The sequence below is a fragment of the Phasianus colchicus genome, chromosome 12, assembly GCF_987193195.1.
Source record: "Phasianus colchicus chromosome 12, bPhaCol1.hap1.1, whole genome shotgun sequence".
Lineage (NCBI taxonomy): Eukaryota > Metazoa > Chordata > Aves > Galliformes > Phasianidae > Phasianus > Phasianus colchicus.
This window is the reverse complement of record NC_143447.1, coordinates 9444570-9462006: the sequence shown is the minus strand read 5'-3', so window position 1 is coordinate 9462006 and position 17437 is coordinate 9444570. Positions and strand designations below refer to the sequence as shown.

The 17437-nt window shown below is 41.9% G+C and overlaps 1 protein-coding gene across 1 annotated transcript; it reads right to left on the bottom strand.

Moving 5' to 3' along the window:
• Positions 1–4113: 4113 nt before the first annotated feature.
• LYSMD2 (LysM domain containing 2) lies at positions 4114–14447 on the bottom strand. The gene is made up of 3 exons (XM_031616572.2): positions 14174–14447; positions 9170–9507; positions 4114–4895 (listed from the first exon to the last, which is right to left on the bottom strand). Exons 1-3 carry the CDS (start codon positions 14369–14371, stop codon positions 4844–4846), a joined length of 588 nt encoding a protein of 195 aa, XP_031472432.1. The 5' UTR covers positions 14372–14447; the 3' UTR covers positions 4114–4843.
• Positions 14448–17437: the final 2990 nt, after the last annotated feature.

The following is a 17437-nucleotide window of genomic DNA, read 5'->3' as shown; positions in this document are numbered from 1 at the left end:
GGTCTGCTTACTGATTTTGCTCTGTTTTTAGTAGTATCTATCATGCTGAAAAACTATTTTTTTGTCACATACTTGCTGTCACTAGGCAATTAGTTGGTACCCAAAGGGTAAAAAAGGGAAACAAAAATTCCACTCTTCCTCAACTTGCAGAGTTTATGAAGAATGGTGTAAGAAATCTTTTCACATTTAAGTGAATGAATGATTCTATGCCTGAAGAACTCACAAAGAGCAGTGAAGGGAGACTTAGAGTACTGCCTGCATAGCACGAAGTTCAGTAAGTGTTAAATAGGCAGATCATTTCCTTTCCTATTTCTCAGCACAATTGGACACTGAAGTTGAGAGGAAGATTGGAACAATGTTTCACAGCCAACTTAAGTAAACTTTGGCATCCTTGCAAAACATAAATTATCAACTGAACGTTATCAATAGAACATTATTGGTAACAAACATTGAATGAATGTGAAAGCAATGAGGTGAAACAACATAGCTCTTTGAAAGCAGATGACATGTAAGCTAATGAATGCTTCCTAGCATCCAAAAAGTACAGCTTGGTATGGATCACCAAATTGTAGTATCAGTCCCTAATGGTGATATTTTTGTTAAAATAGTATTCAGAAGCAACCTTATGGATAGTTTGTAAAATGCAAGGTTTCTTTTCCCATCGATATAATGTGTAGTATAATAATATTTTAGTTTTGTTAGAAGTTAGTTTCTCTCTTTGGCCTCTGAGGCATCAATGTTTAGTCTGGGACTAACAGAAAGATCATGAAACAACAACCTGTGATTATAAAACAGTTTGTGTCCACAAAGACTGGTCCAATATTTTTAACCTCTCAATTTGCCAAATGTTACAACTTCAACAAAATGTATATGACATCATTTACCAAAAAAAAATCCAAACAATGTGTATGACCCAATCCCAGTTCAGAGTATCCATATTCTTGAACCTGTTCAGTGCTTACCCTACTGCTCTGTACAACTTAGAACATATGTAGACATGATTCCACCAACACAATGTCTAGCTGAGAACTGATCAAGCCCTCTGATGTTTACATAAGCATCCCAGCAATGGTTCTTCAGACGAGATTCACTTCCCATCCTGCCCAACCCCAAACATTTAACTTGTTATTTGAATGCTTCAAATACTGGTTTGATTGTATATCAAATGAATAGCTATCAGTTATTCACTTTTCAGAACTGGAAAGTAAATGTACAGCCAGCCTGACAAACCACCCTGCATTTCTGAGAGGCTTTGATTTATGCTAAATAAAATCAAATGTAGTGACTTGAGTTTCAACTTGCACAACAGCCCTTATTAGTCCTCATTTTGAAGGCACGCTAACACTGGGCATCTGCTGTTGGGTATTTAGTACATAAACTGTGAATCATATTCTGTCAGTGCTTTCCTTTTTCCTGGTGAGAAAGGTATGTTCAACATCTGCACAACCCTGGTTCTAAAATGACAAAAAACAGTTTCTATGTTGTTTGTATCTCTGCTGGATCCTTCGGAAAACCTTCATTCTCAAAATTATCACTGAAAATGTAACAAGTACAATATATATGGTATTCACATTTTGAGGTTTTCTATTAGACTACTGTGTCTGATATTGTACTTTATTAAACACTTTACTACAAGCCATAGTAGTATAAGGCTGCTTTTGTGCGTTGAGGAGAGTGCATCTTTTCTACCCAGTGCCCAGCCTTTGGAGGAGGCCCTGAGTACAGAACAATAGGAGTTGCTCACTGATGGCTGCAGGAAGGGGCAGGCCCTTTCTGAGAATATTCAGGGGAACTGCAGCACCTGATAGCTGAGTCAGTTGGACAGAGGGGTTTAATAGGCTCCAGCCACGTTGCTAATGGATTTCAAAGGAAAACATTTTATCAAATACGTCCCGCATTTCATTTAAAAACATTTAGTTCAAATCTGCCCAAGAACTTCTCAGGCTTTGACTCAAGAAATTTGTAAAAGCTACAGATGTGCAGGTTTGTCCAGTTGAGCAGCTGCAGAACAAGGAATATAATCTGCACTGTGCACTTCCCTTCTGCCTGAAATTTCCCCATTCAATTCCTATGACTGGTAAAAAATATATATAAGCAAAAAAAAAAAAAAAAAAAGAAAAAGATATTGCAAGTGTAGGAAGATTGGAGTGAAAAACAAAATACAAAGGTGTGGGGGAAATGCTAAGTCACAGCTTGAACCAGTGATTGAGCACCTGGGGGGAAGGCAGGGCCAACCTAAGGGAGCTCAGGTGCATGCAATGAAATGCACCTGAGTGACTGGAAGGGCTGCAGACAGGATCCACCCCTTCCCACGCCTCCTTTAAGGGTTGGCAGTGGAGGTGAGAGCATTTTGCTGGAGATCCTCGCTTACCTGAGGTCTTCTGAAGGTGAGCAGCTACTTTCCTTTATTTCTTTGCTTTTGGCTGTTGTGTTTGAGCTAATCCTTACTTGTTGTAGCCTGGGATCTTGCTGCTGTGCTTTCCATTGTATTATAACAGGAAATGCCAAAATCACTTATTTTAGAATCTGTTATTTACAGAGTAGGAAACCTCTATCTTGAATTACTCTTTCAATGTTGTAGGTATGTTGTTTCCAGGCATTGCTTTTCTTGGGCTGGCTGCTCCTGGTCAGCACTCAGGCAGGAGCAGGCTGCTCAGAGCAGCCCTCCAACTTGCCAGCAGAGCCCTTAGGGCTTACTAGACCCACCTGTGTTCTGCAGGCCCCATGGCCTGCTAGGAGGCCCAATAAGTCATAACAAACACTGTCCCATGGTTTGGTTGGATGGAGTGCTCTGGTTTGGGGATTCAAGTGTTGAAGATGTGCTCTTGTGGATGTGAGGCCTGTTCCTGCTGAGCTGAGGAGCGGCACTTGCCCTGGGCTGTGGCTGGCAAGGTAAGGCCTCCTGTAGGCTGCTGTTAGTGGTGGTGTTGAAAGTCTCCCTGGGGATTGTGTTTGTGTGGGACAGATGGGCTGGGTGACGCTGCTGAGCTACATCAACGGGTGCTGTGCTGCTGTGAGAAGAGGCCCTGTGTGTCAGTCGGCTGCTGCTGTGGCCTGAGCTGGAGGCCTGACCAAAACCTGCGGTTGCTCTCACCTGAGGAGAAAGGTGTGGGGGTGGGTGTCTGCCTGTGTTTCTGACCTGTTTCATAAAGTGTCCCAATGCTGTGGGCCAGACAGGGGAGGGTACTGGAACTGCAAGTCTTCAGAAGGAAGAGCTTAATTTTATTTCTGAAAGGTTACAAAATATTTCCAGTCCTTAAACTGGGACCTCTTTGAAAAAGTTCATTCTGGCTCTGGGAGTGTCCTACTAGAGTTAACTGACAACAGCTGAAATGAGTGTCTCTAAGCAACAATCACAAATATCTAGTGCATTTTTTTTTAATTGATCTTAAAACTGTATCACTGGTTTCTTTAAAGGCTAATGCTTTCTTTTTCTTTACTCCAAAATTCCCTTGTTTCTTGATAGCTTATATGCCACTGCAGACTTGCACAGTATCAGTATTAAGAGAGAACCTGAATGAGCTTTCTGGATGTGAATTACTTAAACTCTGTGGGAATACCAATTCACACTTTTATTTCAAGGTGTATGGGCTTTTTTTTTTTTTTTTTTTTGGTGTGGCTAGAAATCTTAGTGGCTTTGGAAGCTAATAAAAGGAAATAACATCTGTTGTAGTAGGGATGCAGCAATTCTTTACAGAAAGAATTTGTAAAGCTTATTAAATGACTAAGGAAAAAATCTAGTATGATTCAGAAGTTGCTCATGTATCAGCTACAGGACAAAGACTGAATGTGGTCTGCACTCTGTCTTCCTGAGCTCAGGTGGGTCAATCTGCACACCTGAATACTTAGAATAGTGAAGGCTTGCCAGTGTTTATTGTTAACTTTAATGAAAGGTTTTGGTTGACTGCACAACTCCATAGATCAAATAGTCATTAAGAATCTCTTTAGCAGTAAATATTCCTCATAAACAGTAAACACGTGGGTTAAGAAATTTCTGTGTATGTAGAGCAGAGCTTCATATACGGGACCATATCTGCCATGGAATTAGCATCTAACAGATAATGTAATTGGACAAGTCATTCTTCAGAAAAGCCAGACTAGAATCAAGCTGACTTCATAATGAGCAAACACGTTGGAATTTCTTTATTTATTAAATTAAAACCACACAATATATCACACAAAAACACACATCTGATATTCCAATGCTGTATTTCACAGAGGAAAACTCTCTCGCTGTAACTCTTCCATTTTACTAGCAAAAATCTAGTTTGCAGACAGTTCATTAATGATAAAGACTTTAACTAATCAAAACAAGTCAAATACCTCTCTAAAGCAATGAACCGGTGTTCTTATAACCACACAGACACACACAGCTCAGAGGCAAGTTCTGCAGCCCTGAAGTAGACACAGTTTCCACAGCAAACTTGTCTGTGTCTGCAGAGTAAGTAAATTTTCATTTAAGATTTTTTACAAGCAAACTTATTTAACATTTTAAATACTTAAAACAAATTTCACTTTAACAAGTATTTACAAAATCTTTACTAAAGATCAACATCCTGCTTAAAGGGTGACCAAGGATATATTGTTGCTACCATGCTACAATTTGCACAGAAGGGGCATAAAGGCCATTGCTAGATTTGGAAGGCTTAAACCCTTTGTTGATATAGCATAAGGACATTAACCTACAGAAGGCAGAAGAGGTCAATTTCAGTGCAATTACCCATTCATGACTTATATAAAGTACATCATGATGATGAGTCCAAAAGACTTTTTTGAATCACTGACCATTTAGTTCTTTAAGAACTGATTTCATGGGAAGTTTTCAGGTTATCACATCTGTCTTCTACTGGTGATATGAAGAAGTTGCATAGGGACCTTCCTCATTCTCCTCCTCTCTAGAAAGAGAACAATCACGAGCATCAGATTAGGAACGCGTATCATACTTCAGCAGTTAAGTCGTCACAAAAATGCAAATAACCAGTTTTCCTAGTGAGTCAAAATAGATAAGACTGGCATTTCCTAGTAAGAATAACACTGTGCTGTACGCTACTGTTCTTTATGCACGTCTGGAATTCTCATTTTCAGAACAGAAAGCTGAAAATAAGTAAAGCTGAAAAAGTTCAACATCAGAACATGTACAGTTCAATGACTCTTTACAGTATTTCTTATTATTTAGCACTAGTATGAAGGATAAACAAGTAGAAACATGCTGAAGTTCCAGCACTTGCTCTCCTTTTTTTAAAGAAAAAAAAAAATTTTACTTAAAGTCTTTTGAGTGGAATGGGGCAAACAAGGCCATGATGGGAGCAGTCCATCAGTAGCTATGTCTGTGTTTTGTTGCTGTAAGGATATTCCCTGAGTGAATTTGTTAATGCTTACACCCTGTGTACCAATCAATATTCAGACTGATCACTTAGATTTTAGTAGCAGAAAATAGTTGCCTACCATCTCTAGTGAAATGACTGCATATACCAAAGTAGCGTTGCTATTACAAATTCTCAGGAAACTTCAATCTGTTTATTTTTACTTGATTATACTGCTATTTTTTTTAAGGTTTATATGAACCCAATGCAGTGCAATGATCAGTGCTAACTCAAATATGGTAAGCGCTCTGGAGATCATTCTTTTTCAGAAGTATATCTTTAAGAATAGTTCAGTAACATAACTTTAGAGCTGCTGCCAATTCTGCTGGTTTTGTGAGAACAGAAAGACTTCTCAGTTGTTGTGCTGTGAGCATCAAAGGATTTATTTTTAATGTTGTGTGTGCCTGCATGCAAAGATAAGGTTATTCACATAACCCAAAAATAGCACAAACTATACCAAAGCCAGTCTTGCAAACTTTTGTGTTAACTTCTAAACATCATTAGCGACAACTCAAGCAGCTTAGTAAATTATGCTCATTTTCATAATCCTTCCCTTTTTCTGAGTAGTCCAGCCAAAATCTTATGATACTGCTTGAAACAACTTGTTGAAAAAATTAAGCCTCCAAGAAAATATGATTTTGGTTAAACATGTAGTTATTGCAGGGCTGTGTGGTGATGACAGAACCAAATAAATTAGCCTACCAAAGTAATGACCACGAAACTAGTCCAAGCTGTTCATTTCTGGTACAAGACTGGCATTTGGGTCACAGCCAATTTTTGAGAGATTCCTGTATGTGGAGGGGACATAAAATAGGAGATTGCTTGAACCAATGTGGAGGAAAAGATCTTCTGAGAAAGGCTTAGGTATACTGTGATAAGGGTTACAAAGAACAGCTTCTAGCCTTTCATTTCAGGCTGCAGAACTGTACTAAATGAAAAGACTGACATCACTTATCTCCAAATCAAAGTAATGGTCAGAAAATACTACTATTGCAGATTTTTAGAACTGTATATAGTAAATGCAACTTATTACAGATGGTTTAAAAACAAAACAAAAAAAGCTTTACACGAAGAAAGCTACTGCTATGTAATCTTTGGTCCAGGGCTCATAAGCAACAACAAGGCAGTGTGCATATGTTTAACAACTGAACAATTTTCTTCCTTCACTTTAAGATGCTTAAAATAGCAAAGTGATAAGTCACTACAATGTCCCCCTTCAGGAGAAGGAACGGCAAAACATTACAATGTTTAGTAGTGCTGTCTCTTTTTGTATGCTGTTGCCACTTAACCCAGCAGGATGCAGGCACATGAGACCTGCTGCTAGCTATTGCATGTTATTGTGGCCTGATGCGTATTAATAACTACATCTGTAAGACTGAGCACACTTGCAACTGAGCAAGTAATGTTTAATCCAACTTTTAGATGCTTCTAAACAGCCACGCAAACAAGACAGCAATGTAAGCTCATGAACTCAGCTTTTAGAAACCTGAAAATGTGATTCTTCACAGGTATCCTCCTCTGAGTTATGTTTTCTTAGCTGATGGCTAATGATGGTGAACAATTATTGGGCAAATAACTGAACTTGTTACAAATTTCAGATCTTCTTTTTTACTCTCAGTTCTAGGTAAGTGAGCACATAACATAAGGCTCTGTTCCAGTGCTGCATGCTGGTTAATTACATTGGCTCATATAAGCCATAATGATTAGAATGGCTGTATTCAATTATAGTGTTTCCAAAATCTGTCACTGAAAAAGCAGTTGTAGAAAGACATGACCTATCCTAGAAGCACAGCAGATGGCCTTAGTGTTCTAGCCTACTGCACTACCCTAAAATATTAAGTATTTTACAAAGAGCTTGTATTAGATCTGTTGTTCAATTGTCTGATACGAAAAGCATTGCTAAGCTTAATTTCAGTTTCAACATCCTGAGACATATGTAATAGCATTTTGAGCAAGATGAAGCATTATCATATCCTTAAACTACAAGCTGCTTCTCTGCCATGTGTAGATAGAAGTAGTAGATATTCTTTCCAAAAATGTAACTACATGAGTTCACTACATACTACAAACAACTCTTTTAATAACTATCGCATTCCTTTTGGCCTCCTGTAAAAGTACTGCCCCCCCGAAACAGGCCTTACTCCCTTAGGCTGCTCACAGGGCTGCATCATGGGTAAATATGCCTACATGGAGAATTCCTTAAGCAGTGATTTCTTGCCAGAGACTGGATGCCCCATCTCTGATGACATTCAAGGTCAGGCTGGATGGAGCCCTGGACAAACTGATCTAGGGGTTGGCAATCCTGCCCGTGGCAGGGTGGTCGGATCTAGATCTGTAAGGTCCCCTCCAACCTAAGCCATTCTATGATTCTTAGTGAAACTCCCAGTAAAAGTAATATTAAATATAGATCTAACTATATGCTTCCATAAGCTCTAGGAGTGAAAGGCAGTGAGCACAAATGGAGTAGATCACATTCCATAGTCTCTGGCACTTGTCTACTTGCATTGCTTTTGAAGTCAACTTTACAAGTTAATATACTGCATTCCTTTGTGAGTACTTAAAGGACTGAGTTCAAGAGTTAAGATTAAAGAGAGAATCACTGAAAGCCTTCTACGTAGCAGGAGACTGTGAAACTGATACCTGTATCTGAGAAAGATACCAAATAAGCATGATCAGAATTGGTGTGTGAAAATGCATTAATTCTTGGTGATGTTAAGCAATAAAGAGCATAAAGAGGTTTGGTGTGTTAGAACATCTACTAAATCGGGCTCATGAGTATGGTGAGAAGTTCTGACTTGAAGTTTTGAAACACATAGAAAACTGCAAGCAGAAGCAGACTTTTACAGTCATGTCACTTGTTCTATTGTATCCATTTTCTATCCAGCAGTGGGGAGCTGTGTGTACATGGAGTGCAAGAGATAACAAATTCCATTCTCCTCTTTGTCTTATGTGGTATTTTTCCAAATGAGGCTTGTCCAATTACTGAATTCAAAATACTGTTTCCCTCCAATTTTTCCCAGTAACTGAAGCTTAAGTTGCTGGAATGACCCTTTACCTAGTTAAAAAAAAAAAAGGGCTCTAAGCTCCACAGCTTTGATTCTTGAAGTCATCAGTATTTAAAGTGAGCTGGGATGATGGAAGCTTTGCATTAAACAATTTGCAAAAGTAAAGTATGTATCTGCTGACGTAATCTCTCTCCAGATCCCCATAGTAAGAGAAGAGATGATAGTTCCCTGCAGGGGTTTCCTCTGTTATTGTCATGAGAAATGCTATCCCTGTGGCAAATGTTAAAAGGATTTTCTAGGATTAAAATACATAGGAACTTCTGGTTGCAACAGAAGATACTGAAGAAGTCTACATAGGTGGATCCATGAAAGGGGGGGTAGCATAGGGAAAGGAGGTAAGATTAAGTGAAAGAAACCGCAGTGTGGAGCATGTTGTGAGTTAGCTTGGGACAGGAGAAACAGCTGCTTGTGTCAGCTTCCATGTAGGCTTTGGCTTAGTACTCTACAGCAAACTAGGTTTGCTCAAGTAGTTGCCTACTTACATAGCAAGACATTTTGGAGAATGCTGGCATTCTAGGTTTCATAGGATAGTGCTGAAATTGTGAGCAGTGTATACTGAAGCAGCCTTTAACCACCATGTCAAGGCACCTGCTAGTGGTGTACTGTATATGTGTCTTGTGTAGACATGCTGTGGACAAAACAACAGCTGCTGTCTGAGATGCACCCACAAAGAGTGTTCAGTTTAGACTGAAAAGCTTCTAGGATGAAATGAAGATGTTTAATGCTGAAAGTGACATTTACCTGACACTGTCATCTTTTAGTTTTCTGGCTGCTTGTTTGGATAATTTAATCTGCAAGTCCAATCTCTGAAGGAAATCTTTGGCAGACAGTTCTTCCGGTGCAGTGGGCTGATTGTCAGGTTCTTGAGGACTGGGAGAAGAACTACTTTCTTCCTGAGCTGTCACTAGCCCTTCTTCACAAGAAGGGGAGCTGTCAACTGTTTCATTCTCAGGAGACTCCAGTGAATTAAGTCCATTGAACAGTAATGGTTTCTCTGATATAACAGGAATATTCAGGGTTTTCCTCAGAAATATACAGTCATTAGTGAACAGTTTATTTGCCCTCTTTATTTGTTCCATCTGAAAAAGATAGGAGAAAATGTAAATTATTAGGTTTTGGTGAAGCATAAAATATTACCTTCCTGAAGTGCTACCGTAACCTCTACTTCCAATAGGACTATACTTAGCAGTAGGAATGATTTCAAAAAGATTATCTCACATTCAAAGTGACTTCAGAGATCCAATGTTCTAGCTTCTCCCTTGCATACAGACTTGATGCCACACTATTGGTCCTCCCAGAAGTCTTGTACTACCTGAAGATGCATTTCTCAAGTGGTCTTCCAATCTCTTAACTCACATAAACATTTAGGAAAAAGCAGAGGAGCTGCTGATTTGAATTTACATTAGAGCAAGGCTCAGAACTGCTAACAGCTGCTACAGGGAAACTATTCCGGTAAAAAGCATGCATAGTATAAACAAGGGGTTGATAATTACATCAAATGTTCTTAGCATGTTAGTTAAGAACAGGGAGCACTACAAACACTGGGAGAGCAGAATATGCCTCATCCATGCCAATTTTTCTGCACAGCTGATATAATAAATTCAGATTTCAGCTGAAGTTTCAGTGAGGAGTTGGGGAAACGATACAAGGCTCTCTAAGCAATATGCTAAGCTACATAGACTACATGCTGCATTTCTCCATTAAACTGAATTCTGTGGCATGATTTAACAAACACTTCTACATCAGAATGCATATGAACCACTAGGTAACTTAACTATTTTCTATGTAGCTTTTACTCATGGCACTCCATAACCTTCATCAGCAAATGCTACATCATAGCAGAAGGAAGAATAAGTAATCAGCAGTAATGTGTATGAAACCTCAACTGTTCTGTACTTAACTGAATTCATAATAGCCTCTCAGGTTGCTCTACGAAGAACAGGCTGTAGTGTGTGCTTATTACTGCCTCCTTACGAAGAACATTAAGTTTTCACTCATCAAAATTTCCTTTCAAGTCAGTGAGCTAAGTTGACTTTCTATTTTCTAAACTGCAATCTTTACACCAGAGATGATTGTCCATGATTAAATAACTTCTGTTATAACTTGAGCTCAAGTCTATACCAGGAAAAGTCCCAGTCCCCTGGTGACCGCAATAGGCAGTGATCCATAATCATGATTATGCTGCAGTGATAAACACACTCTAAATAACCTGCTTGAAAACAAGTGTAACAGCAACAGAAAATACTCCTCTAATGCAGAGCAGCAGTGTTATACCTTTATATTAAACCAAAGGGAGTGGAATTGTGTAAGAATAAAAACTGTTAAGTCTTGTAATAATAGGAACTTCAGTGCTATGTTTTTTCCCAGAAAAAATGCAGGGAGCTGCAAACACTAGCCATTCATTCCTTCAGAGTCTGAAGTATCTTGAGTTTAGCTAATGGATAATGAAAAATTGCTCTGTTTCTCTTGTGCTTGCCGTTTTTAAGCTCTTCTAAAATTTGTTCTGCTACTGCTTGGTGTCCTTCCCAGTGGTGAGAGAAGTTGATGTGTTAAACCAGTTCCTTTCTTACACTGAAGATGCTAACAGAGGAAGCAGTCTAAAACCAGTGGAAAGCAGTGGAGATGCTAATCTGCCTCTTCTGAATGTGCTCTACCTCATAGCAGATTTGAGAAGAAAATGTAGGAGAAACGTGTAATTGAAAGAGCTTCCACGTGGCCAGAGACTGCTTTTGTTTACATAAGAAAATTAGTGAAGGGTGAGGATGTGAATTCTCAGCATGCTCATACGCTCCAGAGTAAGTGATGTGTGGCCACTGGCAGAACTAGAATAAATGTCTGCATGTGAAGTAGATTTGTTGTGTGCAGTAAGACCATCTGCTATACTGCTGTTACAGGTTTGTGCAGTAGTAACAGCTGTGATACTGTATATAGATGAATTTGCTTGGGTCTTGGAAGCCAGATGAGATACTCATCAAAATAAGGGATTGGCTCTAGGAAGATTGTACATCAGGGAGGATAAGAATACTAAGAACAATGAAATCAAACTCAGGTTTGAATTATTTCTACCTATTAAACACAAGAAATGGTCTATTCTTCAGAGATGATGCAGCCACTTGCAGCAATTAGCTGGCTAAGATGAAGGCACAACTGGATTTAGTCTCTTTCAAAAGTTGAGTGACTACCATCGAGTTTCAGAAACTTCTCAAAGAGGAAATCATTACTGTTCAAGCTCCTGAAGACTAGAAACTATCTTTAGTGCGTCTTATGTAGTATAGGGCATATCTCTAAGCTCTTTCCCAAGCCAAGTACCATCAGAATGACACAAAGGAAGCTTTGCCTGGCTTGATAACGAGGTTCATAATAGCATCAGATGCAAGCTTAAATGTCAATTTTCAACACTTCTGAAAGTCAATGGTGTTTTTTGAAGGATAAACCCATGTTTAAAATGCTAGGTGGAGCTCCTCTCTGAAAACAACAAGATGAAAAATCCTATTTCAACCTTTGATTCCTTTAACAAGGGGACTAGGAAGCCAGTATTTCAGCAGGTGCTAAATAATGCATTGTACTGCTGCTCTCTATCCTACTTCACTGTAACACTATCCCTGGTTAATTCTTCCTGGAATACCTTTTAAATACTATCTGGTGACATTTGGAAAAAGACTGTGTATCTGCATTAGTAACAATGAAATAAGAAATGTCTCTAAAATATCATTTTAGAGTCTTGAACACATTACTTAATATGCTATATTCTCCTGCAACTGTAACTTCTACATTCATAGATGTATGGAGAACAGAATTTAACACCAGTTTTCTCTGTGCTAGGAAACTGATTTGTTAGCTAGATCTACAGTAGCAAAAGCCTTTCTTCTTAATGTAACTGCAGCAGCACTGATGGGTAAACTGGGTGCTGAATTCATCAAAACTGCTTCACAGTGAAACAAGTAGACTTCATCCTTCTCCCCCCACTGAAAGGGATCCCTTTGTAAGACATAAAGTGGTACTTTATGTGAACCATAAATATGATACTAAACACGTGAGCTATTAGTTCCCAGAGTTAAATTACCTAAGTGTCCAAAGGAATATCTCATGAACCTCAGCCATGCAAGATTAATAGCATCTGGGGAAGAAAGGTGGAGGGCAGCAGTAGATGAGGCCAAACAAATCATGCTGATCTCCCTCTAAAATGTTCTTTCCATCTGTCTCAAGTTGCTTATATGTCATGACATCTCAGGCACTGGACAGGATGCCTTCTGCTACAAAGTAACTCCCTCTGAGGAAAACCACATGGAGAAACTTACAGAAACAGTAATACTGGAGGCAGTGACAGCCTAAGATAATTCTGATGTTGCACAGCACCCCGTAGTTTTAGACAACTATACAGGGTGTAGTAAGTAAATGTAGTGATTCCTCAGAGGAAGTCACTCCTTGTCCTTGTGTGAACATATAAGAGCCTTCATTTTATTTAAAGCCAGCATGTTTGCATGCATTCGTACCTTGGGATGAAACCATTAGAGCAATAACAAATGACTGATTGCAGCTAACTTGGCAGTACCCTGAGGGAGATTCCATGTCAGTTTAACCTTTTTGAATTGGAGACTACAGTGAAGCAGCTCTGGTTTCCTAGGCAAAAATACTAGCAACAAAGACAACAAATGAGATCTTACAACCAGCATTTATACTTGAAATGTGTCATTAGCACAGCAAAAGTTTATTTAATGCATCATAGTACAAAGCTATCATCTGTAAATTAAACACTTTAGATGGGACAGGTCTGATCCACAACTTTATTTCAGCTGAGAGGGAACTGTAGAGTGTTTAGAGTAGTTTCTAAAAACTACTTTAATAATCCATGTATATAATTTTCTACTTGGTATGGTGAGCAAATACACTTCTGAATAAAAACATCACTAAATCATTTAGCATGGAGGCTTTGTTTGTTATGGAAAATGCTACCAAATATATATTTTTTAATTGGGAAGTTAATGTTACTTTGCCTTAGTACTCCACAAAACTTTGTTTTAATGTATGCCTATGTAAATTGCAAATGCCAAGAATGCTGTTAACGAGATTTGGTCACAAGTTCCTTAGTATTTAAGGGAAGATAAACGTTCTCAAACCTTTTCACAACAAAGGCTGAATACTGTTGAATCCTTGGCAGTTTTTGGAGCTAGAGAAGGGGAAGGAAACCCATTATATTCAACCTACTAATTTGGGACTGCACTGTACTTCTTCTGGAGAGGGCCCAGCTGGAAGGTGCTCTCTGCAGCTGGTGTGAAAGTGACATTCACTGTGTGCCTGTGCTGTGCTGCTGGCTGTGCTCACCAACTGCTTCACCCCATGCAGCTGTGCGTGTTGGTACCACTGAAATGCTGACAGCCTGCTGGGCTTCAGGTGCACGGGGAGGTCAGTGAGGCAGGGAGCAGCCTGGGCTGTTAGGGGTTGCTGGTAAACCTCATGGAACGGGCTGGGAGAAGCCTTTAACGCGTTCAGCGGGGCTGCGCTCTCCTTTCTAGGGGATGCAAAAACAGCAGCGCTTGTGAGCCGGCTGGGAGTCAGGTGGGCAGGGGGGGCACTCAGCCCTGCAGCTGGCGGGAGGAAATCTGGTGATCAGCGTGCTGCGAGCGCAGATTCCCCGGCGGGGAGCGCAGCCCCTCCGCGGGCTGCAGCCGCGGAACCGAAAGCGCGACCGGCGCCGCTTCCCCTCCGCGCCGTGACGGGGCAGAGCCGCCGCCGCGCGGGCCTTACCGTGACGCCGTACTTGAGGGCGATGCCCTGCAGCGTGTCTCCGGCGCTGAGCCGGTGCTCCACGTAGCGCTCCGCCAGCGGCGCCGCCACGCTCGCCGTGCTGCCGTACGACCGGGCCTTGATGAGGGCCAGCCGCTGAGACAGCTCGGCCTCCGACTCCGGCCCGCCGGGCGGCTCCTCGCGCGGCGCCTCGGCCATGCTCCCCCCGCCGCGCCTCAGCGCCCGCGGCCCCGCGCCCGCTCGGCGGCCGCCGGGTTTCCCCCCGGCATGGCGCGGCCCAGGCGCCGCCCGCCCGTCGGCGGTAACGGCGGTAACGGCGGCAGCGCAACGGGCTCGAGGCGGCACTCCGCGCACGCGCCACGCAGCGTGCCGGAGACGGCGCGCGTGCGCAGTGCGGCCCGGGCGGTGCCGTGCCGTGCCGTGCGCGGGGCGCGATCTGCCTCAGCGTGGCCGCGGTCCGCGGCTTGGCTGCAGCAGCGCAGCCCGGCGAGAGAGCTGGGCGGCTGCAGCGCTGAGCGCCTGCCGCGTGCGGCGTGGAGCCGGGCCAGCTTCAGCCTCTTATCTGAACTTGAGGTGCTGGCAAGATCCCGGATCGGATCAGCTGTCTGCCTGCTATTTACAGTGAATACCCTCTAAAACGAAAAGGGTTAAATATCTGAACCTGAACTGAAGTTAGGGAGCCCATTTTTACCTGTGTTTCTTATGTGCCTTCAAAGTAATTTACAGAAGAATCTAGAAGTATCATAGCAATGGGAATTTTATTTTATTTTATGGAAGAGAATTGCTAGCCGTAAGGATGTGTCCATAATGCTGAAGTTCACGGAATGGTTGGTGTCCCTGAGGAATGGCAGGGAAATACTGGCTTGCCTGGAGCTCCCTGGCTTTCTGTTAAGGGCGAGGGCCCTGCTGGGCTGGTATACTCACCTGACAGCAGCAGAAGCAGGAGCTCATGTGCTTCAGTGCCAGACTGATAGGGATCCTCGCTCTGCTCCCTGCTCATCTGTACCAGCAGCTTACTGATGTGTCTGCAATTAAGTTGGGTTAGTGCCAGGTCGTGACCTCTGTTCAGCACGGAGTCTCTTGGCAGCACTGACTGCTGCTTTCCTTCCCACTGTCTTCTGTCCTTGCTCTTCCCTTGTTACCGTTCCTATGACCTCTGCCATGTGAGCTTCCAGTTCAGAGGAGCTGTGCTTGCCCAGACCTATTTCTTGAGCTGCAGCGATTGGTAATTCTTTAGGTACTGATGTCACCTAATTGGGCATTGGACTTGATGCTCTAATCAGGTTTGCATGTGACTGAGGAGTTCCCTTCTGTGAGTCATCACTGAGCCTGTAGACATCGTTACATCCATTACTCATTTCACGGGGGAGGTTGCTGCTGCAGCTATAGCAGCTACAGATGTAGCTGTTTAGGTGAAAGCTTTCATTTCAGAGCCCTTAACTCAGCACTGTGAAGTGTCTGCCTCCCCTGAGCATTTCCTAGAGCTGTATCTGGGGAGAAGGGGAAACCTTTTGCTTTTTCCCCGAGGAGGTATTCAGACCTAGATAAGAGACCTTGCATTCTCATATAACATCACTGTACAGGAACTGGCTAGGACAAACTTATTTGGAACCACTGCTTTGTACTATTGTAGTATTAGCTCACAAAGGTAATTCTAGAAATGAGTGATGTGTCTGTGTCAGGAATTCATCTCCTCATCTTCCTAAAGTAGTTCTGAGGATATTTTTCTTTTCAGTAGAGCACAATGAATCTTTCTGCACAACCAATAGTATTAAGTGTATGCAGTCCATTGCCTGCCTGCTCCTGGGGGCTCCTAGCTGCCTCTTTATCTTTGAAAATAATCCATATCTTGGTCGGTAAGTGTGCAGTGGTCTTCGTCTATTTACTTTATTTTATAGATCAACAAGCTAAAGTCAGGAAGCTTCTGAACTAGAGATCAGTATCAGCTGAGCCTTGTTAAGGCAGTCCATATAATTTAATGGCCAAGTGGAGAGTAAAGTGCCTGCTAGCTGGGTAATCATTCTGTTAATAATCAGATAGGCAGTGGTTATTTTATCAGTAAAGAAGTGTTGGGCAGAATTTGCCTTGTGAAGTGTTGAAATGAAATGGAGCATTACCTGATACTGCTTATGAAGCAAGTTAGGAACCTCACAACTTCCCATTACAGCGGTGTGGGTACAGGGATCGACCGCAACAGAGTTGCTTTAACTGCAGGAACATCTAAAACTATCCTTGTGGGTTATAAGCGTGGGCAGGTTCATAGGATCCAGGACAGAGCAGATCAAAACAGGGCAATGGTGCTGCAGGGAGATACACTGCTTGCTTCTGCTCATGCTGCAACCTCTGCCAGAAAACAGTGCAACATAGGACAGAGATCAGAGCAAATCTTGCCCTTTAAAAATAATAGCCCTGAGTTCTATAATTAATTGCAGCAAAGAGAGAAGGACCTGAATAAATTTCAAAAGGAAAGTAGGTTTGCCTGAGCTGATGCATGTTACTTAAGCTGTGTGCGTATTCCCCATCAAAATAAGCCCATTATGTGGCAGTAGCAGCTGTGAGCCATTATTAATATTTAATGCTCTCAGCAGGGGTTACTACCGGTTTCTGTAATAAGGTTACTTGAGTGTTGCAATATCATGTACTGGTTTTACATTCTCAGAGATTTTTTGGCTTCCTGTATAAAGTGCCAGTGAAGTTTCATTTACTCCCCTTGCTTATCATTTGCAGAAGCTGAATATCTTTCTCAGCTGCATCCTAGGTGCATGATTATCCATGAAAGAGCTCTCATTGCCTTCTTCATTGCCTTTAGCTGTTTTTGTGCATCGATAGGTAAAGAGTGTTGTAAAGCCCTGGGCTGATTGGAGCAATCTTGCACAGGAAAGCATGCAAGTGGTTTGGGTCCCATGGCAAGGGCTGGCTGCGCTATCACGGGGGTGCTGCATTTCCTCAAAGTGAGGAAGCCTTCTTGTGTGAGCTGCTGGAGGGGGATGGTGCTGGCAGGCTGATGTTTGTTCTCTACCTGTGCGTGCTGGAAAGGCAAGCAGCCTTTGAGTGATCCACCATTACTTCCACTGCAAACAGGTGGGGTGAAGATGCAAGGTGGAACTGCTGTTTTGCACATTGCTGTGGGCCACCTGTGACCTGATTAGACCTTAGATCATGGGGCCAGAAACTGTAATCAGCAGAGCACTGAGCAGACAGGGAGTTGCAGCTGATGCTGCTTCGGAGGATTGTGGGACAAGCTGTCCAATGAATCTTCAGGGG